The 24,293-nt window shown below is 38.2% G+C and overlaps 1 protein-coding gene across 1 annotated transcript; it reads left to right on the plus strand.

Annotated features, from left to right (window-relative positions):
- Positions 1-10,737: 10,737 nt before the first annotated feature.
- tbx5a (T-box transcription factor 5a) lies at positions 10,738-24,041 on the plus strand. Its single transcript, XM_068006297.1, has 8 exons — positions 10,738-10,894; positions 11,225-11,319; positions 12,795-12,914; positions 13,528-13,675; positions 15,559-15,711; positions 19,151-19,242; positions 20,366-20,589; positions 22,038-24,041. Exons 1-8 carry the CDS (start codon positions 10,745-10,747, stop codon positions 22,625-22,627), a joined length of 1,572 nt encoding a protein of 523 aa, XP_067862398.1. The 5' UTR covers positions 10,738-10,744; the 3' UTR covers positions 22,628-24,041.
- Positions 24,042-24,293: the final 252 nt, after the last annotated feature.

The raw sequence follows: 24,293 nt of genomic DNA on the forward strand, positions 1-24,293 counted from the left end.
CGTGACCCCAGGACGACCCAAAGCGCTTTTACAGTCAATGAAGTACTTTTGAAGTATAGCCGCTATTGTAATATGAGAAATGCAGCAGCCAATTTGCGTACAGCAAGGTCCCACAAAACTAACTTTGGCTCAGTTGGACTATCACACGTCATCGCAGCTCTGCGCATTTGCCGAATTTGCAGAAGAAACTTGTTACAGCTCAGAAATGTTAACTTAGATGTCCTCCCATTAATAATTGTGATAGAACTGAATCGCCAACTTGTTGAATTGCCATGTGTAGGAGGAAAGGTACTCGGGGAAAGGAAGGGAATGTGGTAGGTGGAAGCTCAGAGAACTATTGTTACATTGGTTGATTTTATATTGCTGTGACGTTGGTGACTAATAGCGTTGCCATTTACAATGAAAAAAAAATCATCGAAAGTTTTTTTGGAAAGGCATTGCATTCCATCAAAGTTTAAAAGAACTAAACCGCAGCAGACGTCTTGTAACGCAAAGGCATCTCTTCCAAATCTCAACTATAATCTAAAGACCTTTATAATAAACTTTCGAAATCTAACGTAAGAGATATGATTCAAGCATGGGCAAAACCATTGAGGTGAAGCAGAAAAAGTTTGGTTATCTCAATTTACTTTCGATTATAAATCCGTCTATGCTATTTCCGTATTAGCAACACAAAGCGGCTCTACTTTCATAACCTACCTCAAAAAATTAAGAGTTGATTAAAGGATGTATTTCATCTCCCTCAAATATACGAATATTTATTTATAGTTTAGGAGAATGCTCATTATAAATACGAACTGACATTTCCAACCTGCATAATGTTGACAGTCTTTAACTTTCTATCCTTTAATTGTGGTTTTAGAGATGTACATTCTTCACAGATACATCAATCGTGACATTGCTTCTAGACTAACATAGCAGCATACCCCGTACAGTATCTATCGTGAAAACACGTTACTTCGAGTTGAAAATGTGAGGTGATTGTTCTCGTTTATTGGGCAATGGCCAACAAATCCTAGCCATCACCAACTGTAAAAGGCATCTACACAAGTCGGTAAATGGTCACAAACTCTTCAAAGTCTAATGCGCAATGCCAAAAAGAACAAAATTCGGTCAAAATCACCACCTGACTGAACATGCATCTTATAAGGCTTACTCGTGGTTCATCATGAAGCTGGAATCTGAAGAATTTAATCAAACGAAACAGATTGCGTTAAATTGAAATTAAAAGGGAAGTTTCATTGTAACCCTTTAATTGAGTGTTAGCTATTTAAAACGTTTCCGCTTCGACCTGTTCGCTATGCCTGATACAGGCAGGTATATGTGTTTGCGTCAGTATAACGCAAAGAACACACTGAAAGTGAGCCACGTCTGAAAAGAACCTGTAAATGTACAAATGTATACGGCTCCATCCGAGGACCTTGATAGAAATTTGGGGAGCGTGTTCTACACTTTCCAAAATTGGTGTATTTTCTGCGAATGCTTCAGATTATCCGTATTTTCTGATAATCAGTAGTGCGCACACGTGCTAGTAATAAAAATATTTAAATTACACAATTACGCCGCAAGCTAATCCGCTAACTTCTTTGCCTATACGAAATATTTCTACGTTGCTTTGTTTGATCATTAAACTTCCATTTTCACCGTTATGTAAAACGACGAACTGTTCCCGATGGGGGAAGGGGATTTATTAAAAACATACCTCTCTAACAGTTTGGGAAAATCACCGTGCTGTGAGGTTTAACCGGTTATATTAACTGATCCGCAATAGAAAATGTCCTTTCAAATTTCCCCATAGAATATGTTAATACATTTGAGGCCTCTTTTGGGCTTAGGCCTGAAAGAGTGTGATATATTTGTCTTCTGCGGGATCAGATTAACCTTCTCGGAGAGAACTTGCATCTTTTAGCCGATATAACCACGTCGTCATTTTAAACCCCAGACTCACAGCTGCATGGTTATTAGAACGAGCTCTGACTTTAGCGACTGGCCAGCGTTAAGATGCATAACTGGACAGAACGGGAAAATATGTGTTTGCTTCACCATCTTAACTCGGTGGTGAAGAATTGTAGCGACATAGCTTTTACGTAAAATGGAGCTAAAAGTCATGATTAATAACACACCACTTGGCGCCAACAACAGGCCGCGTTAAAGATACAATGCCTTTAATCCTCTATGAGAGAGAACAGAGATCGCACAAGCTAAGCGACATGCTCCTTCGGCTGATGTCTCCAACAGTTTTGCAGTACTTTTCATCTTTGCAGTATTTCCTGTTAACTCGTAAACTTTTGATTGATAGGAAACTGATTAACCTGCCCTGGGTTACACATGTATACTTGCTGTTAGTGATCTATAAAAACAAAATAAGACTTTAGTAGGATGTGTTTTTGGCTCCATTAGTTATTTTCTATCAAAAGACCACGAATGCATTTTTAAAAAAAAAACAGCAATACATTTACAGAAATACAAATGTACCAGTTGTTCGTCAGAGCTTGAGGGGCTAATAACATGAGATCATTCGTCATTTGAAAAGTTCGATAACTTGCCGAAGTAAATAAACTTCAGCGGTCGACAATATTAAACAGGTTTTACTTTTTCATTGTTTGCAGTCTTCTCCACATAAACCTCTTATAGCCTTCTATGTTTAAAATCTCCTTATTCGTTTCTCTGTTAAGTTGTTATGTTAACTGTATAATAATAATCTTTTTCTTTAAATGCACGGTTTTATCCCGTGAATGTAACCTGCTAGAAATTGGTTAATATAATATTAATGTAAACACAACTCTGAAGTGTTGGTATTACAATTGAACAATTGCCTCCAAATAAATGACGTTATATACTATACATTTTTCAATTGCCTGACCTTAATATCGTGCTGAGAATTGTGAGGAATAGTGTGGGAATTTATTTAAGCGTTAGACTTAAGTGCACCGTTCTGCAAGTTCCCGGACTAATTTGTTGCAATAGTTCCATTTTCCTTCTATGGCTTGTTATTCACTGTATGACGTATTAATATACTATGCCACCTTTTGTTTGGACTGCTACATTATTTTATTTCTAAATTTCATTCTATTGTTACTCACGAACAATTATTGAGTCTTCACGTTAACGCAGATTAATTTAGGTTTGTCACGAGCAACTTTGAGATTCTTGCAATGAATGAACTAAAGCAACATAAATGTGTTTTCTTTTTAATGCACATCGCCATTAATTGCCTAACTTTTGCTTAAATTCCATTACAAACTTCTACATTTAACTTCTGTTGTGGCGTTCCTATGTAATATTCTGCGTTTAGACATTTAAAAACACCACAAGGTAGCGAGTGCAGTAATGTTTATTGAAAACTCGGTGTATAAGTAAAGAGCGTTTCGACACATATTAAAATCTGACTTTCGAAAGCTACAGTAAAGCAGTTGAACACAGTTAAAATTAAAATCGAAATTGGTTTAGGATAACATTTCACACCATCATTAGTAATGAACCACGCAAAGTACATTATTAGTCTTGGTATGACAGATGGAATAAACCATTAATTACATAGATGGTTATTATTTTAATGTAAACAGAGTACAAATTTTAGATTTGCATATGCATTTACACGTTAACCGCTTAAAGTAAAAACGCATTTAGAAACACAAATACAGTGCTCAGTTCGATATGTGTACGTGGAGATTCTGATTAAGGACGCCGATAGCAAGACTGATTTAATAAAATGCCTAAAATTTCTAACAGGCGCAATTACATGACTCAAATCTGTTAACATTATCAGATTACGAATTACAGGCAGCGGTAAAATAGAAATTGTTTCATTTACAGTTGCCTGTTTAAAGACTTTTAAACAACACGTTATTTGGAAATATACACGCATAAAAGTTAGGGAGGTTCTGCGTGTAAAGTAAAACTGACCTAAATGTAATGCGACACCAGCTAAATTCAGAGTTATTTCTTACTTGTGTTGTGAATCGCGATGATTGGGTTACTGTATAATTTACGAAACTTCTGAAATCTAGAAAGATTCTCATTCCTTGTTCTGCTGCTATTAAAATCGTGTGAATAATAGTTTTTAGATCTTAACTCCACCTCACATTGACCTGCTATAACCCGTATTATAGCGACAAGTGTTCTGAGAGGCAATGATGCAAAAAATGCAATTGGTAGTTTTACATTATTCATCATGAAATGCTCTTAAAGAACAAAACCACTGAAATGTGTAATAATACAACAGCATCTTGAGTTTATTGCACCTTATGGAATCCGTAAGAAATCCGCGTGGGTCGGTATATAATGTGAGATGAAAGGCTTTTCTAATTCACCCTATTTTGTTCTGAGGTTTCGGGGCTTTATTTCTATGACAAAAGTTGTGTCAGAGGAAAGTATTTTAATCAAACAATAATTTTATAGGAGCAGCCAAAGGCCCCTGGGGAGCATACAGAATTATTCAACAATAATTACTGACGAACCTCCATTGCCACATGAGCTTTCTCTATGTGTAAGACATACAGAGACACGAGCTGTGCAGACTTACAACTGGAAATAAGCCTGCGCATGTATTGGATTGAGCTGGGTGCCTACCCGTTGTTGTACCTAATAACCGGACCGGCTTCCTATGGTGCCGTTTGCAGCCAAAACAACTCTGTAGTAAAGTAGTACTCCGCCTGTTTCTGAAAAAGTAATTGCATGTGGTGAAAAAAATCACACGTTATTTTACACAGTCTTGTGAATGTAGATTTAATTTAGTTCCCACCGGTAGAATTTAAAGGACCATTGCGTTTATTTGACGCCTCGATGTGCTTAAATGGACAATATTATGTAGCAAACATGATTTAGCCACATCACATTATTCGCAAATGTAATTATTGTTACATCGTTTGAGCGATTAAAATATATTATTTTACCACAGCAAAATTTAGAGGCCTATTATGATTCTTACTTGGAACGACCAGCACATGCATACTCTTTAAGCGACAGTGACTTTTAACTTGCCTTTAACTAGGTGCAGCATGATGCTAAAATAAGTTCTTTCAAAACGCTAACACCATAACGAAGTTTATGTTAACAAGCTGTAACTGTAAAAGTTTAGAGCACATAAACCAGCACACGTTATAAGTAAATGCTAATAAGCATTAAACACCAGTCCGGCTTCACTCACCGCAAGTTCTTGCCAATCGCGACTGCCAGTATCATTTCCTAAATACACAACTTTTAGGTCACTGATGCTCTTTACAACCCTAACTCCCCTTTCACCCAATGTAATCTTAACATTTTTTTAAAAAATTGGCATTACGCATGTATTATTAAATTTGCCAAGCGCACGACGTCACAAGAACATTTTATTTGCATTTTTAACAATTCGGCGCTGGAGGAGCCGAAAGATTTAACCTTAGTTTCTGTTGGCCGTGGTGGAGGATTAGATTTTTTTTTATCACTGGCAATAATTGGTTCCCAGCCTCTATCTTTTGATTCTGCGAAGCAACAGGTTATCAATTACTATATATAGCAAAGTACTTGTCACCGAGGTGTCTGTACATTCATTTGACAAGATTTCAGCTAATAATACAAATCTAGCAGGCGAGCGCCTCGTTAAATTCAAAATATAACTTTGTGTCACAAAATCGTTAACTGAGTCCAACGTCTAATTATTACAAATCTGAAGAAAAGTCTGCAATAAAAGCATTACGGAATTTTAAATCCTGCTACAAAATATAACGATTGAACATTACCCGTTTTATACACATTTCATTCCCTTTGGCAGGAATGATCCTGATTCAGGTTAACCTTCCATTGTAGTTGCAGTCAACCAACACAAAAAGCCGAGTTGCGTGATGGTGACGTTGGCGAGTTCTATAGGTGAATGGCTGATGATACCGCCGATATTCTCTGGGCATTCTTTATCTATTGGCGTGTGACTAGTAATAAACTCTAATATTAAATGCGTTCAAGAAGCTGAACCGGTTTAATACGAAAGTTACTTGGCGTTGTCGATGCAGTTGGGCCGAGGAATGCTTGGGGCTGAATCAGACCTTTTTCTTTAAATCTACAAGTCTGAGCCTAGCATAAAGGAAAGCTGTTGCTTTATTTCGTAGACTACAGGAATATTACACCTCTTAGGTAGGTACAACATGTCTCGATTACAAAACTTCTGATGTAATGATGCATTTTGGAAACGGGCAAAATGTATTTTTGTTTAATCTATTTTAATATGGGTGTTTCCACTTTTTCACCCCCAGAATTTTCGGATTTAATATCACTACTTTAAAATCAATATGTTGTAATGATATATCAGTTTTATTTGTAAAACCATTATATCCAGTTGCAGATTTTGAAATCATATTTCATATCTACCCTTTACCAAATATACCAGTAATATTTTGAACCCGTGTAGCTGCCTTCCATCCTAAACAATACAATAATATTTGATCTATGGACAGAATTTCTGCCTTCGGTTAAAATGTTATTTTTATTGTTTTAATATTAAATGTACGTGTAAGGAAAATACTTGGGGTAGGAGAAGTCAGTTTAAATGGTACTGTCAAAATATTAGGAAAGAGATGGGAATCGTTATTCGCCACGTTACGTATATTTGCCTGGTACGTTCATTTATGCGAGGTTTAAAACACATTTCGCTTGCATTCATCTGGACTGTACATAGGGTAACTTACAATGATTTGGGGCAGAGTTGTTCTCCTGTTTAAAGTCAAATATGTGGCGAGTTCTGTACTATGCTATTTCCAGCCATATTCTGCATCTTTACCTATAGTCAGCTGCTGTGAGCTTCACAGTAATGGCTACACGACAATACTGAATGTGTAATGTACACAACTGTGACACTGCCTTGAAACTGCTGCGTATCGCTGGCTGTTTGATATAATTTTCCTCAGTTAAAAATTTAGATTTAGAAAAAAAGGTATATTTGTCCGTACAATATACTAAGAAATACACAATGCATTAGCAGCAATTTTATTAATATGTCGTTTATTCAAAACAAAACGTGTATGACATTCAAATGTAAAATATATTTGACAGTGCATACAAAATTATCAAGAATCATGAAAAGGCTGGTACGGTACCAGTTTCCCTATCAAAAAAACGGTTCTCAATCTGGTTCTTTTCAGGGTGTAGATTACGACAGCACGCCGTTTAGCAGACTCTGACCTATTCAAAGTCTCCCTAAAAATAAAATGTTTAAAACAAAAATCAAGATGAAAACAACCCTGCTAACTCAAATGGCGTTTACTTGTTGTAATCAATGTAAAAATTGTTTCTATTTAAATTGGAATGCTCTAGCAATCATTTATAGACTACGGTAACGCCGACCTTAATGTCCTAGGTTTCAAATGTCAAATTGCAAAAAAATAAACTACACGTACAATTCGCCATTTCTTTGACAAATACAAAAAACAGGAAAGTACCCAATACTGTATCTCAATACTTGCTTCTTCAGACAGGCTTGTTACTTTCTTGATTTCTGTTTCTCCCATCTGGATAACGTCATGGTGAACTGTAAAGTTATCTACAGCCTAAAAGGGGAATCGGATTTGCATTTCACGGCGCTCAGTGAAGTTTTTCAGAATGATCTTTAGGTCCAGTCTGTGGTGAAAGGTCTCTTGGTTTTTTTTTTGGGGGTGGGGAGTTTCCTTTTGGTTAAAAAAAATGGACCAAGATGGATGGTGGGGTGCTGTTGAGTTTCATAGTGTCTTTGTGCTGCGCTTGAGCTGCCGGGATGCTGGGGGGTCTGGGATGAGTCGCTCTGTGTGGATCAGCGCTGGTTGGACAGGCGCTCAGCACTTTGAGAGCACTAAAGGCTCCCCACGTCACTCCAGTCAGCGCGCTCCTCTGGATGTGCACGCATTTCCTATATTACACACACTCAGCAACCAACAATTCTACCTTATGGGGGAACTCCTTTCCCACTAGCACTCTGAACGGCAAGTTTTTTTTTGCGGCTAGATGTACCAAACAGTGCGATAAGGCCTTATCTTTTTCTCAGGATCCCTCTTGCGCGTCTGGCAACCTGGAAGTGTTTGGAGAAGTGCAGTTACCTCTGGAGATCTATGGATTGTTCAGCCTGGGATGTGTTCTGTGCCTAACCAGGGAAGACAGCGATTGAGAAGGATTGTATAAATACCCTTTCGCTGTGGAGAGATCTGAAGGTAAATTGTTATTCCTTTTTAGGGTTGACCTTCAGTCTTTGAGTTTTGCTTTTTTTTTGCTTACGTGCGTGTTGCGTGTATATGTATATATGTGCGAGACAGCGATCGCTATTTATTTAAGTGTTCATCAGCGAATAACGGGGCCTACGTGGAGAATAAAACAAAAGGGAGCATTTCGCGTTGTCGCAAATGACAGTCGGCGAGTGCTTTCGAAATGTAAAGAGCTGGTCATTTATTGATTGGTATCGGGAAAGTTCAGCGTGTACAAAAATATAACCAGAACGCTATTGATGGACGCTGACCACTGGACAGTGTATATTTACACACACACAGTGTCGCGGCCTATCTACACAGATGGATATCGTTTCGCAACGATCGTCCAATGCTATCCGATTTTACACCCAACTTCAATGTTAATAATCCAAGTAAAACTGGGAGAATTTAGCACGAAATAGCGATTAATTTGAATACACCGCTAGTCAATATTGCGGATTTATTATTTCTATTATTTTTTTAAAAATCCTAATATTGTAAGAAGTACTTTCCTTTAGCCTAACACCCAACTGAGAAACTTCGCAAACAATTAATTTCCTGAATCCAGTAACTCCTTCTGCTGGAGTCTGAACCAAAACACATAATAGTGACATGTTCTCATTAGATATTGGACAATTTACAATAGCTTCCAAAACAAGTATCTATTATTTTTAAGTTTGTAAAACTGCAGTATGACAGTCCCGTGTTACCTTCACGGGGCAGCGATGGTTATCGTCATTGCTCTAACACGTAGTATTGCTTTAAAAAATACTTTTTAAGGTACATGGAGTAAATAACCAGATTCACACTAAAAAGGGACAATTACATATTTTTAAAAATACTTAGGATTTCCTTTTAAGTATCCATTGCAGTATTTTTCAAACATGTGATGCATCAATAACACCCTGAAAGAAAATGCTTTACTCTCAGTATGATTACATTTTGCAAGCAAATGCTGTCGATTACAGATACACACGCTGTGTTTTCATGATTGCTGTGAATTATTTATAACAATATTCCAATGCTTAAAACGCATGGCCAATTAAGTGCAGTCTGAAGACTCGTGAACATTATGGTCTCCTAAATCAAAACAAAACACAAAATTCAAAATGACGCGAATTTTGAAAATAACAGCTATATTTATAATTGTGCATCTAGACAATATTAAGAACACTAATCGTTGCTTAAAAGATTCTAAGTTCAACGTGTTTCAGATATTATGTGAAAACAATTAATCATTAAAATATTAGACAGCGCTATGAGCCGACGACATATAATTTTAATGTACATAAATATCATGAACGCATTAATAGTCATATACCTAGGATAAATCTGACCCATATAATTTCACATTATAATCCTCCTCATCACTGATCCTTTGCATGTCATCAATAGAGGCCGAGTTTAATTGGAGTTGATATGGAAGTATTAAATGCTATTGTGTATTTACATTGTTTGTCTTTATAGAGTATATTGGCGAGCCTTTAAAATAATCTAGCGATGACATCTCAGTGAATTACATCGTACTTGTTTTGTGTTTCATTTGTACTATAAACCCCAGTTATTGTTTTTGTACGTTGTAGTGGTGAAGGATTTTCTGACCATAGAAAATAAGGCACGAAGAGGTGGTGAGAAATGGTAAATCAGTTGGACTCTCCAATGAAAGTAGCTAACAGTATTTAAGTAATGCAACAATTGAATTAACATTTTACATCATAGCAGAGTTAAAATAGCACTACAAAATAGTTCATCAAAGCTTTGGGATCCGATTGTTTCTCTTCTGCTATGATGACATTTGTTTTTTTGCGTTAAAAACAATAAACTGAGCAAGGTTTTGCCTTTCGGATCTTAGACCTCTTTCCCATATTTCCAAAAATGTTAAAATCTACAGCATTTTGATTTTCTGTAGGTCACACACTTTTGAAAACTACACGTATTATGAACACGATCACGTGCTCAGTCGTTTCCTAACTCTGAGTGTACCGTGAGTGATTAAAAGTGCTCACAAGAGCCAAGGAAACAATAGTCATTGTAATAACACGGGTGCAACCTCGGGCTAATGTCGAAAGCTACCGACACTTTAACAAGGCAATGAAACCAATAGAAGAGGTTGGATATAACACACAAACACGGGTCTATAAAGTTGAGGAAATGTAATTGGCGCTTATACTCCAATCAAACGGTTGCTCAAAAGCAGCCTGGAATCTTATCTTTATTACTCTTTCCAGAAGTCCAGACGAATTTCGTGAATACCTCCTTTATCTTTTGGAGTCAGCTAAGATTGGCATTATCTTTTTTTTGCCCTCAATTTTCCATAACTTAATATAAAAGGCCTGCATTCTGCAATACCTAGTTTAGTACCTCGGTTAGAAAATTGTTATTGTCGAGGGTGTTTCACGCCTCCCTCCTTTCCTTTTTTTCTTTTGGCGTCTTCTAAGCTATTTTTTTTGTATATTTGTCAGGAGGGAGCTGTGCTCTGTGATGATCGTTATACGTTGATAACATTTAGCTCACAGTGCTTGGGATTTGGTGCCTCTTTTGCAAGAATTGTGCGGCGAAATATGGCGGAGACTGAGGAAGGCTTCGGGCTGCCAGCAACAACACACAGCGATTCTGAGCCCAAGGAGCATTCATCTGAAAGTAAGCAGGACAGCCAGCTCGGAGCCGCCAGCAAATCCCCCTCCCCACAACAAGCTACATATACTCAACAGGTTGGTCTCAGACACCCCTACACTGACAAAACCATGTGCAGTGCTGCATAGTAAGTGCATGTTATTGCTTAACACGAATAACAACTAGGTGTTGTATGTAAATGTCTTTAAATGTATCTCTGACACCTTTATTGTTGCTGGAGTACGCAGAGGCCTGTTTGGTTACTTGTTACACACTTTTGGATTATTAGAGAATATCTCTGATCAGTAATCGACGGACACAATTATGATTAGATATTATTGCATTAGCACATTGGGTTGTATTTATTTTGCTGATACATATAATTGTAAGAGTGGTCACATATTCATTACAATCTCCATTTGTTATAGGGTATGGAAGGAATCAAGGTTTATTTGCATGAACGAGAGTTATGGTTAAAATTTCATGAAGTCGGGACTGAGATGATCATTACTAAAGCGGGAAGGTAAGGGAGTATCTATATACCTAAACGCGATGCTGCAATAATAACCGTTACTGTTTACAATTACAACCTATTGTGATCGTCCTCACAACACAACCATCATCTAAAATAGACGTGCAAGCATTCTTTTGATCACCTAAACTTCGTAGTGATAGAACTCTCTTTGTCTATACAAAATCTGTTCGGTCCCAAAGGGAAATCCTTAAGTGTTTCTAAAGAGGGGGTTGTAATAGATAGATAATAACGCCAATGCTCAACATTAAACAGGCTCAGATGAATCAATTTTTAATATGAAGTCATTTAGAGTGACTGGAAAGAGCAAAGCCTGTCAGCCATGATGTAACAGCCAAGAAAAATACATTTATGGAATGTAAATAAAAGCTTCTAATAATAGCCCCGAAAACGCAAATTTTGACCTAACAAAGGCTGTCTTTAGACTGTTTATGGAAACTATAATACAAAGGGTTATAATAAATTGCTCGACCATACAGAAAAGGACAGGAAAGGGTACTTTAAGGAACATACAGGCTCAAATTAATAAAATATATTAATTATATGAAATTGTCTGATCCGCGCTATTATTTATGTTTCGCTTCATTTTAACGTTTAGATGTGACACATTTTCTCATTTATTTTTTGTTTATATTATTTATAAAACATTTACACTAATATTCCAAATAAGTCACAAAGTTGCAGGTTGAGACAAAAATTCAGGAAATTCTAATTCAGGACGGTGTGAGATTCCTTAGCAGGCTTGTGTAGTACAGTATTCCATAGTAGACTTTAAGAGTTAAAGTAATGCCTACTTTATTACTCTGCCTTTACAAGATTTTTTTTTGCAAGCAGACAACATGTTCCCTCCTGGGCTTTCATATTCATCCCACTTACGCTGAACGAGTAATAAATATTTATAAAGATCTACATATATTCAAGCTGTTCTTCGCTAATTCGGCGAGACAACAAATAAAGCTATTCCATTTAAAAGCTCTTTAGTTCCCTCCTAGTGCGACCTCTTACTGACTAAAATCAGATTCAGATTATTTTTCATAAGTATTTTGTAAACACGTTTTTTACAGCATTTACAAACCAAGACCCACTTCTAGTTACAAAGGGACGAAACATCAGGCTTTGTATGCATGTTACAAATTAGGCCACGATTGAAGCCATGTGTGTTACTTCATGCATTAACGCCGCCTGTTTAACCGCGGCTATTATAATCCGTTTTTACTATGTACACGAATTACAGATCGTGTTATATCTTCTTCAGATTGAACAATAGATTTTCTATCAATTGTCTTCCTAATGTAACTGAGTTTATTCAAAACAAAACAATTTATCAGTAAATACTAACCATGGAGACAGATTTTCTCTGGCACGTACATCTTTGAAAGTGCTCGATATTAATATTTTCCAGAATGAACATTATGTACACTTTATTATTCATGTACAAAAAGGGTTCAGTCTCTCTTTCCTTTCAGGCGCATGTTTCCTAGTTACAAAGTGAAGGTGACCGGGTTAAATCCGAAGACAAAATACATCCTTCTAATGGATATTGTGCCAGCGGATGATCACCGTTACAAGTTCGCAGATAATAAATGGCAAGTGCTGTGTATTATTTGTATTTGGTTCATCAAATTTATGACAAAAAAGAAACAATAAATGACGGTTGTGCCTGAAAAATACAGGTTATCACGGTAACAGAGATCAGTATTGCTGAGATGCGAATGATTAGTCTTTTAAAAGCGTTACTCGTTGTATGGTGCGTATAGCATCATTCTCCTGTACATGGTGTATAAAGAGGACTCTGCGTTGATAAATGAGTAGTCTCTCATAAACGGCACGTGTTGATTGTACTGTTCAATACTGACCATATTGCACAAAAGTGAATTCATTCATACAGAGGCGATTTGAGAACAGAATAGTTACAATACGCCACGGTTTTTTTTCTCCCGCAGTTAAGGTAAACCCAGTTACTCGTATGTATCTGGAACATCTCACTTACTAGCGTCCATTGTGCAATATAGATTCAGAGCTTGGTTTCAACGTGTATAAAAACATGCAGAGAGTCTGGCACCTGTTTTAATAATGGGAATTCTATTTATGTAACATAGTGTGTGCGCCAAGTCTAAATCCGTTGCCTGAACTGATGGCAAACTGTTGGGAGTTTAGTTTCGAGTAATCTGAACATTTTCCATGCTTTATTCTCCCAAGGTCTGTGACGGGGAAAGCAGAGCCCGCAATGCCAGGCAGGTTGTACGTTCACCCAGATTCACCTGCCACCGGGGCCCATTGGATGAGACAGTTAGTCTCCTTCCAAAAACTCAAACTTACCAATAACCACCTAGACCCCTTCGGGCACGTAAGTGCTTAGTTACATTTTATTTGAAATTCTATTTCTTTCCATTAACTGTCGAAGAACTCCAATTGTCTTTAAAACTTACAACACTTCAAACGAGGAGTCTTGGAAAACTTACGGCGAAATGCATGGCCCTAAAACCAAATACAGCCAAAGTGGCTGATATTTAAAATAAAACAGCACGACTGCCTTTAGCAGTGATTAATTTAACTGGCGCGGTGGTCTACTAAGGGTTAATCAGAAAGTTGCGAGGTGAGCTGGCCGTCACGTTGTGCACTGGTAGAATATTTCGTGTAACGTGAATGTCTGCTGTTGGTATTGTCATGTTGCGTTATTTATTAGAAGTGGGCATTGGGGCAAGTTTACTATTTCAACTGCGGTTTAGGGTCAATGAGCGTTTTTAGCGACGCATCAGGAATGCAATGGTTTCCAAACACGAGCTGAGATTTGAACCTTTTCTCTCCACCTAAAATTGATGGGCCCAACTGCATATTGCCTCATTGCGATGCAGTGCATTATGGGATGTGGGGGGGTCTGCCGTGACATAAACAATAAGGGCATTATGGGAGAAGGCACACGTGTTCATTTCACTGCCTTTGCCTACCCAGGCTTTCGAATCCTGTACAGTGTGGAGCCACTAATAGAAGTATCGCTGTATTTTGAAGGTGCAATCATTTTCTTGTATTTTAAGTTCTGGGACCCCTATTGAAATCCTCTGATAGAATTTTAGCACCATTGTGATTTCCTGTTGTAAAGTGCATTCAATTCCCCCATTTGAAAGAACACATCGTAGGCTGGCCAACAATGACAGCAGGGACTGTACTATCATGGAGATTTATCTAGAGATAAGAATACAGGTTAGAAAATAGAAGCAACACACGAATCGAAACATCATCGACTTTAACAGTTTTGTTAAGGTTTCGTATGGGTTGTCCACTAGAATAGGGAGCTGTGTTTGTCAGACATTAAGCACTTCGTTAGGTAACGGTAGCCTTGGAAACTGCCTTGCGATGGATGGAAGCCCGGCGAAGGGCAGCCTTCCCTACTGTGAAAAGGCGGCGAATGCAAAAAATCTCTCTAAACAAACGGATGGAGAGGCAACAATGCGAAATTCATTTAACAAATTACTAGATGAAACCAGTGCTGGTAGCCTCTCAATTAAGCGGGACGTAATGAAATTAAAAATCATTAGATCGTTCACCAGTGATGTCTAGGGCTTACGGGACTGTCAAAGCAATTTAACTAAGCCTCGGGGATGAGAGGGACTCCGAGTAGAGATGACTTGCAGGATCTGCGATGGCGGGACAAGCAGCGTCTTTCTGTCGCCAGATCCCCCTCCAACCCTACCCCCTCCTCACCAACAATCTTTACGATCTTGGAATAATTGGAAAAGGAAGACTTCAGAGAGCCACGTTGATATCAGCAGAGGGTTGAAACTAAAATTATTTTTAACAAAATACAATGAAACATGTTCCCCATAAGGAGTTAGCACTCCTAATGGCGGGAGGTTAGGAAGGTCCGCGTGTTGTCCCCAAAGAAATCTGCGGAAACCCGCAAGAACCCCCTGACAATCTGTAAATATTGACTGCAACATATTACAATTCGGATTAGGAATAACGTGGAGGTGGGGAGGGAGCAAACGAGGAAAGGTGTGTTAAACATCTTTCTTGGCTTTCAAATGTTGGGTCATCTTAGAAAGACATCCATTTCCATTCTTCTGTCCCTGTTAATGTCTTTTTCCTCGCTCCGTGTTGTCGATGAGAACCCAAGCACAAACTTCCAGTTAAAGTAAATTCCTCACGATCTCGTTGCGAAAAATGCCAACGTGGTTCTGAAACAGTTTTGATGGGGAAACAAAACTAACTGCATTTGTTTTTTTTTTGTAGATTATTCTAAACTCGATGCACAAATACCAGCCCAGGCTGCACATCGTGAAGGCCGACGAAAATAACGGATTCGGTTCCAAGAACACCGCATTCTGTACCCACGTTTTCTCTGAAACCGCCTTTATCGCCGTGACGTCGTACCAAAACCATAAGGTAAGAATTTACTGAGTGACTTTGAACCATACAGAACCCATTCGCTCACTTACACCTCAATGTAAGTTCAAATGCTTGTTTCAACGCACTGTTTTGAGAATAGATGCAACATTCAGGCTCATTCCTTACTGATAACCGGGCCATCGGAGGCTTCGGCTACATTATCGACAGACTACATTTTTAAAGCAACCTACAGGTTTTCCTTGTTACTGGGTCATATTGTAAACAAATGATTGTAGCTTTAGAACTGTACTTTAAATGATAATTTTACGCACGATCACACGACTATTGGAAGATTTAAAAACCGCGACTATATGTTGGTGTGTGGAACAGCATATTAATACAGTCCGCCAGCATCTGAAAAAATAAAATAGGTTAACATTGGGACGAAGAGCCTTCAGAAAGGTTCAGGCTAATAATTCACTCGCCCTCAAACGTTGAACTATCTTTTCTCTTTTCAGATGCCAAGGGACCCGCAGTATATTATTAAATATTTTCTGCTTTTATTTCAGAGTTCCAGCATTTTCGGTTAATTTTCATTATATCTATTTACTCTCTTTTAGGCTGGTTGGGGTGGGGTGGGGAGCGGTGGATGCTTTAAGGGGATACATTAATAATTGGCCACATATGAAAAGTCTGGTCTAATTTTTAATTTCTGCCCCTATTGAAATAACGCAAGTTGTGGAATTATTTGAGGATTAAAGTTACGTAGATCAATAATCAGATCTGGTCGATGTCATTAAATGATCTGAACAGTTTATTTTAGAGCTCCGTTTAATATCCGGAACCTGCACATTTAAACAATTGGCGGTTCAAGACGTGGAATTGCGGTAAACATTTACTCCGGTAAAAGTTCGGCGAGAGGCTCAGAGTCGGAATCCGTTTAACTTAACAACTAAAATCAAAGCAGAACCCTAACCCGCAGTTCACGAAACGAGAAACGGAACTAACATTTATCAATTTTAATGAAAAAAGGATTGTGTGATCCTAAAGTTCCACCAAGCCCAAGCTTTTGTAGCAATTTGGTATTTTGGACTGACGCGATCAATATTCTTTCTGGGGTCATAAATATTCCAAGAAGCTGCACATTTTACTTTGAAGATTTTTGAAAATATTTAAAGTTATAAAATGGTGGCAAGAAGTGGTCTTTTGCTGTTTGAGGAATTTATTTCGTTTATAGGTATATAAGTTTCATTGCAGGTTAACGGTGCCAGTGTTCGCATCTTTAAAGCCTGCAGATTTCCAATTATCAGAACATGGGACATCAACTCTAGCAGGTTGAAAAATAATAGAATAATTGTGGTGGAGAAATAACAAATATAGACTTCATTAAATAATGGACTTAACTGCAGAAATATAATAATTTACCCGTTTGTAATCCAAATCACTTTTAACTCTTTACGACCCATTTGTTTGAATGCCAGTTTCCCCAGGAAATCCGTCTACCAGAAGCCACCTAACGTCTTAACTTCGACTTAGTGACACCCGCTTCCCAAATATTCAGTACACAGTACACAGCAAAATTACATTACACATGCACACACACTAGAATTGTTTCTCAAATGATCACACTACGTTTTAAAGCTTTGTGCTTATTAAAATTGTAAAATGTTTAACCGCCTTATAATTAGAAATGAGCATGTAAAGAGGTATAAAGTCAAATTGTGGTTTCATTTGTGTTTCTTTAATACTTAGAAAAGTGACTTGTATTTTAATATAAAATCTAATATAAAATTAATATAAAATGATCAGATCGGCAGACTACATATTTGCAACGCAAGTTTTCCGAAAAAGGGCGTTTATCATATATTAGGAGAAAATAGCACGAAAGACAATCCATTATAAACATTCTATGTAATGATGTTTTACTAGATACACAGCGTGTCATTTTCTAATACACAATCCTCTAAAACAAATATAAGTAGTGCGTGTGTTGCCTGAGGCATTAAATCCAAACTGATTATTCACTATCAACCAATAAGATTGGAATGTAAAGTGTTTTATAAAATGGAAGTTGGCTCTTTGGCTCACGTTGCCATACTGTAATATCCGCATAATTTCCTTTAATTGGCCAGGGTATGTTGACTTGGGGCGAGATCCCGCGGTATATCACCTTGTATTTCCATACATGCACCGACACACTTATTTCACGTCCATGATCAAACTATGCAACTTAAGCAGAAAGTCCGAGATTTGGAGATAAACTGAGGAGCATTATTGGCAAAGCGGCTGCACACAGTGAACCCGTTAATGGGACCCGCGCGCAAAATGTCAGTTAACGTTCGATGCAGCTGCACAGTGGATTTTCAAGCACTTGACTTTCCAGAAACCTCCATAAAATTTGCACATGGCGTGAGCATCAAATAAGGAAAATTTCAATGCAGATCTGAATATGCGTTTCTTCAGAAGACGCGTCACAGATTTGTTCAATTCATAGTACATTGCAAGTACTTTAGTTACGTGAAATACTGGCTATACATTTACTTAGCAGTTTGTCAAATTAAATAATGATTATACGCGAGGATGGGATCTTTTGAGTCTTATTCACTTGTCACCGATATGTTAATTATTAAGACTATTAAACGCCAGGTTCCATATACTTTAATTTTCAATCGGAAATGACTAAATCATTTGCATGCTGACCAGGGGTCAATATTTCTTTCTGCCTGGTATCTGGAGTCTGCCACGGTCAGCTGGCAGACCTGAGCCATACTGCCAACCCAATCCAACCTCCAACCAATTCAGACCAAGGAGCTTTGAGCGCGTGTACTTGGAGTGCATGCGCCGCGAAGTAACAGTAAATTATTGAAAAAATAAATGTATAAAGTCCCCTGGAAGTCTCCTGGACAGCTTGCACACTTTTTATAATGTTTCTTTCAACCGGGTTTACAATTATACGGCAACAAAGTCGAACTCCATGGCTGAGACTCCCGACTGAAGGTGGCCTCACATCTTTTTCTGTTCACACAGGAGTCAGGCCCCATTTCCCAAGTTCGCATCGATGCAAACATCAAACCACTTCACACACACAAACAAATAATTCTAAGACTTATATTCCATTTGCAGTCGGTGACGGACTGAAGTTATACTGCTGACGGCATTGCTACGGATTGCACTGAGGTCTGTAACGAGGCAGCTCTATGCAATCCTACTCCACGCTGGCGATTTTCTTTAATATCATGAAGTATGGGTGGAAGCACCCACTTTCTCAGAACACTAAAAACATTGCATAGTAAAGTAAGAAGTTTATAAAGTGTCCAAAAGCGAATGGATCAGGCGGGCACTTTTAAAATGCATTCCTGAACTAGCAGGCTTGTTTGCATTGTGGTTAGTTTAATAGGGGGAGCAGGGAAATGCTTAAAGTGGGAGGGGAGGCTTTTACAATATTTTATTTTAATGCGATATAAAATATTTAAATCTGTTTTAATTTCTAATTTAGATTACTCAGCTTAAAATAGAAAACAACCCATTTGCAAAAGGATTTCGAGGGAGCGATGATATGGAGCTGCACCGAATGTCCCGAATGCAAAGGTAAGACACACACAAACAAAACGTCACATATTCGACCAGGTACCGAGGACATTTTGTCAGGGATGGGATATAAATGAATTCGTATTAATCCACCTAAAAGTTTCACTTTTCAGTCAAATTCCATCACTTTTAGTAAAATGCTCCATATGTTTGTTACTTTTAGTTCTGTAAGGATTGCAGTTGTGTACATACACGACTGCTGGCTCGGTTACATTCGGCACAAAGTTCAATCTTACTTTACCACGTGTAAATATAATTAGATGGCCCATTTCCATGTAAAGAAAGACTTGCATTTATATAGCGCCTTTCACGACCTCAGGACGTCCCAAAGCGCTTTACAGCCAATGAAGTACTTTTGAAGTGTAGTCACTGTTGTGATGTTGGAATTCAAATATGAATTAAGAAATGAATGTTCTCTTTAAACTGCAAACCCGACTTTAACTGTTTTCTATTGTGTAGGTAATCAAAAGTTAAGACTGAGTTTTGGAAAACCAAATCCCCTTTCCAATTAATTTGTAGCAATGTCGTATCTTTATACACACTGTGCATTATAAGGCTGACTGTTACGTGGAATTGCTATTCTAGACATATCAAATCGGTCAATCTTGGCCTTTAGTCAGCATTACGTAACCTAGACTTTATAAACAGTCACGATCCAAGTATTCTTTTATTCAAAGATACAAATCGAACGTCCCATTTAATTATATGTGAGTCCATGTCCAAATATAGTCCTGATGCAAACATTCGTTCGTCAGGTGTAATTCGTTGTATTGGCCGAAAACAACAAGACGATTCCTCTTTTCCTGAGGCAATTAGAATCATACAACGCAGAAGGAGACCATTCGGCCCTTCGTACCTGTGCCGGCTCTTAGAATTGCGGGAACAACTGGCACAAGAAAAGGCTGAATCACTTGGACATTTTAAAATGATTTAACTAATTTTCATAGAATGCAAAAATCCTTTAAAATTACATATGCAATTTAATTCTTTAGGGCACATAGATTTATTACTGAACTATATCATTACAAAGCGCTGGGCATGTAAGCTACGGAAGTATCGATGGAAGTTTCGCGTTTTTTCCCGTTGAATTTCAAGGTATTGATACTTTGTAATATGGTTACAGTAAAGAATACCCTGTGGTTCCCAGGAGCACGGTCAGACAACGTGTGGGGTCTACTCCGAATCAGTTCAGTGGAGAGGTGCGAGTGCTGCCGGTGTCCAACAACCTGAGCTCCCAGTATCAGTGCGAGAATGGGGTTTCCAGTTCGACTCAAGAGCTGCTGCCTCCCAACCCTTATTCACTCTCCCAGGAACAGAGTCCGCTCTATCACTGCACCAAAAGGAAAGGTGAGAGATCCCTCAGCGTTTACTTCAACGCGTCTGTGGCCGCGCCGCGTTTTAATATGAATTTCCTGTCAGTGTCATGTCAGTATCAGCTACAAATTTTATAGCGTGAAAAGGTATATTTTTAGGACATGTTGAATTGAAAATGAGCCATTTTCCGGTTCCAGTAACCAGGGCAAGCGCAGCACTCCGCGGTATCTTATGGAGGAAGCAACAGATTTAAAAAAGAAACTGACAAGTTGTCATCTGCCTCAGGAGTTCCCACTGAGAGATCTAAACTGTCTCTTCTGTGGGTGGCTTCTCTAAATAACCAGTTATCTGCTCCTCTTGAGTGTCAAAAAATAAACAACTCTCAGGGCTACAGTGGCAAGATGGAATGCTGTGATGTGAAAGGGGCATGTGACCTTCCAAATCCGAGCTCCACCTCACACAGGCTGGGCTTGTCAACATTTTCTTCTCTTAAGTGCATTTTAGTAATACTTCATTGCATGGAAGCTGAAGGCATGAGATATGTTTTGTAGAGATGTATTTTATGGAAATATCTCTAAAAAAATATTGCATGGGTACCTGACTAATAGAACTCTCAACGAACAAAGTTGCAAAGGAGTTATGTTCATTAGGAATATTTGTGTTGCCTGTATAACAAGGTTTGAAAGCTTGGTGAAACAAATACACTTTTAAAATGCTAAAGCATTTTTTTTGGAGAGGGAGGGAGTTTGTTAATTCAGTGCTGATGAAATACCAGAGTGTGTGTGTGTGTGTGTGTGTTGGGGGGTGGGTGAGGGGGAGCAATGGGCTCAGACCTGCACCTTGAAAGAAAAGACTTGCATTTATATAGTGCCTTTCACAACCGTAGACGTCCCAAAGCGCTTTACAGCCAATGAAGTACTTTTGAAGTGTATCACTGTTGTAATATAGGAAACGTAGCAGCCAATTTGCACACAGCAAGGACCCACAAACAGCAATGTGATAATGACCAGATAATCTATTTTTAGTGATGTTGGTTGAGGGATAAATATTAGCCAGGACACCAGGGAGAACTCCCCTGTGCTTCTTCAAAATAGTGCCATGGGAACTTTTACGTCCACCTGAGAGGGCAGACTGGGCCTCAATTTAATGTCTCATTCAAAAGATGGCACCTCTGACAGTGCAGCACTCCTTCCATACTGCACTGGAGTGTCAGCCTAGATTTTGTGCTCAAGTCTCTGGAGTGGGACTTGAACCCACAACCTTCTGATTCAGAGGCAAACATGGAGCGGTGGGTCACTAAGTCCTATGTGGACTTGAGATGTGGACACGTAACATTACTAGTTAACTGTTTACAAGAACATTTGTATCAAATTAATAGACTAACAAAAGCAATGTTTTTAATAACTAAATAATATCTATGCTGTTTCATAGTGATTGTTCATTAATTGAAATTTTAATCCTCTCTGATTTATTTATATAAGCAATGGAAGAAGACTGCACATCGACAGAACATCCATACAAGAAGTCGTATATAGAAAGCTCCCCTCCGGAAGATGACCCATTCTACAGGTCCTCAAATTACTCCCAGCAGCAAAGTCTTACTCCCTCTTATAGGACTGACTCAGCACAGCGGCAGGCATGCATGTATGCTGGTTCAACACCAGGCACGGACCCCGGCTCCAGCCTCGATGACATTAATTGTAACACTTGGGCAACTGTTCCCTCATACAGCAGCTGCACAGTGACTGCAATGCAACCCATTGACAGACTGCCCTACCAACACTTTTCAGCACATTTCACATCAGGCCCGTTAATGCCCCGCATCCCTGGAGTTGCCAACCATACGTCTCCACAGATAGGGGACACCCACAACATGTTTCAGCATCAGACCTCAGTTTCTCACCAGCCCATAGTCCGGCAGTGTGCTCCTCAAGCTGGGATCCAGTCTGCAAGCAATCTTCAACCTGCTGACTACTTGTATCCACATGGCATGTCAAGAACCCTCTCACCACATCAATACCACTCAGTACATGGAGTGGGCATAGTGCCCGAATGGACTGAAAACAGCTAATTCAAAGAACTCTCTGTTGATCTGACATACATGAATGTTTGCATTTGTTGAAGTTGGATGCTGTTTCAAGCAATATTTTTTTAAAAATCACAACTCGCTGTAATTTTCAAGTGACAAAACTTTATAAAATGATATATAGTTGAAATATTCTTTCCCCCACCCCGCCCCCACCCCTCCCCTACTCTATTTATTTGAATGATATTGAAATAGGTCATTTGCAGAAAACAAGAGTGAAGGGTTCCATCTGGTGGATGTTTCTCGGCATTGTATAGCTAATGTTTCTGAGGTGTTTAATTTGTAAAGTGGGTCAAAACTGCGAGATAATAGTCATACAAACAGAACAATCAGCAGCAGCATGTGTACAATTCATCAGACAGTTCCCCTTGTTGAAACAGTCTTGCTTTCATTTTTTTGCCATAAACCCACACGGTATAGGTGAAGAGGCATGAGATGGAGTAATGAGTATGGAGGATTTCCTCATGCTGACACCTGCATGTCAACACATCACTGAAAGGAGGAAACATTTACCTCCACATCTCTGGGCAGTCACCATTAAAATTCTTTTATAATTATTTCGAAGTATTACCAGCAGGATTTATAGTGGATTATATCAAGCAAAACGTTTATGAGGCCTGCTGATTGATAAAGTACATTTTTAATGTAAGAAATGTAACATTTTACTACATTTATAGCTTTAATATTTCCAAAGTATGTACTTGTCAAAATAAACCTGAAGAGGTATTACGTGCATAGCAGGTGGGGAAGGGAAGGGTATCAAACCCTCTTACATTATTAAAGGAATATTTAACAATATTGAGTGACTAAAAGAGTAAGTAGGAATATCACATGACTAACACCTGTTTAAATTCACTTTTATGAACGGTAATATCAAGGACATAAACAAGAATGCAATTTAACTAAAAAAAAGCATTGGATTTCAGTAACATTGAAATAGTTCCCCCATTTATCTTGCCGCCGCCCCCCCCCCCACTTTTTAGCGAGACTATGACCGAGAACAGAATAAATTCCAGAGTACAATAAGATATTAATTAGAGTATCTAAAACTTGAATGATGTTGAGGAGACACTATATGCTTCAATATGCAGACATATGTCTTGTGCTTCAGAAATGATTTAGGATGGTGCTGTTTGCATTGTTCATAGAAAAGATTGGTAAACGTTGGGGGAAAGTGCACTATGTTAACTGATAGGCCTATTTACAGATGTATAACAATGGGACAACTCAACACATATACATGCAAAAATTAATGTAAATAATGGAGAGCACATAGACATTCTTTGTTTCACATACAGTAAATGTTTTATACAGATACCCATTTACATCTATATATGTGTTATATTTTGATCATGTGATTCTTAGCATCAAGGTTTTAATTGTCTCCACTTTTGAGCAATACAGGTGTTTACATCATAAGGCAAAGGATAATATTCTTAAATTATGTATCAAGCAATAAGTAACTGTTTATTCAATATAAACAAAGTGCAGAAATTGTTTGTATTAATTATTAGTGTCTTTCTGGTCAATAGTATTTATTGTTGGACAATCCTAAAAATGCTTGTTTTTGGAGTATTAAGAATGATTTATTGTTAGAGAAAAGTTGTTATAGAAGTGTGGTTGAAAGGTCTTTGGTGTATAAAAGAGATGA

Source organism: Heptranchias perlo, chromosome 25 (genome assembly GCF_035084215.1).
Source record: "Heptranchias perlo isolate sHepPer1 chromosome 25, sHepPer1.hap1, whole genome shotgun sequence".
Classification (NCBI taxonomy): Eukaryota; Metazoa; Chordata; class Chondrichthyes; order Hexanchiformes; family Hexanchidae; genus Heptranchias; species Heptranchias perlo.

Bases quoted from the DNA above. Each gene is read 5' to 3' on its own strand.
- tbx5a (XM_068006297.1), top strand. From the start codon at position 10,745: ATGGCGGAGACTGAGGAAGGCTTCGGGCTGCCAGCAACAACACACAGC. The intron at 11,320-12,794 runs GTAAGGGAGTAT...CTTTCCTTTCAG, and splicing joins ATCATTACTAAAGCGGGAAG to GCGCATGTTTCCTAGTTACA. The intron at 19,243-20,365 runs GTAAGACACACA...ATATGGTTACAG, and splicing joins CGAATGTCCCGAATGCAAAG to TAAAGAATACCCTGTGGTTC.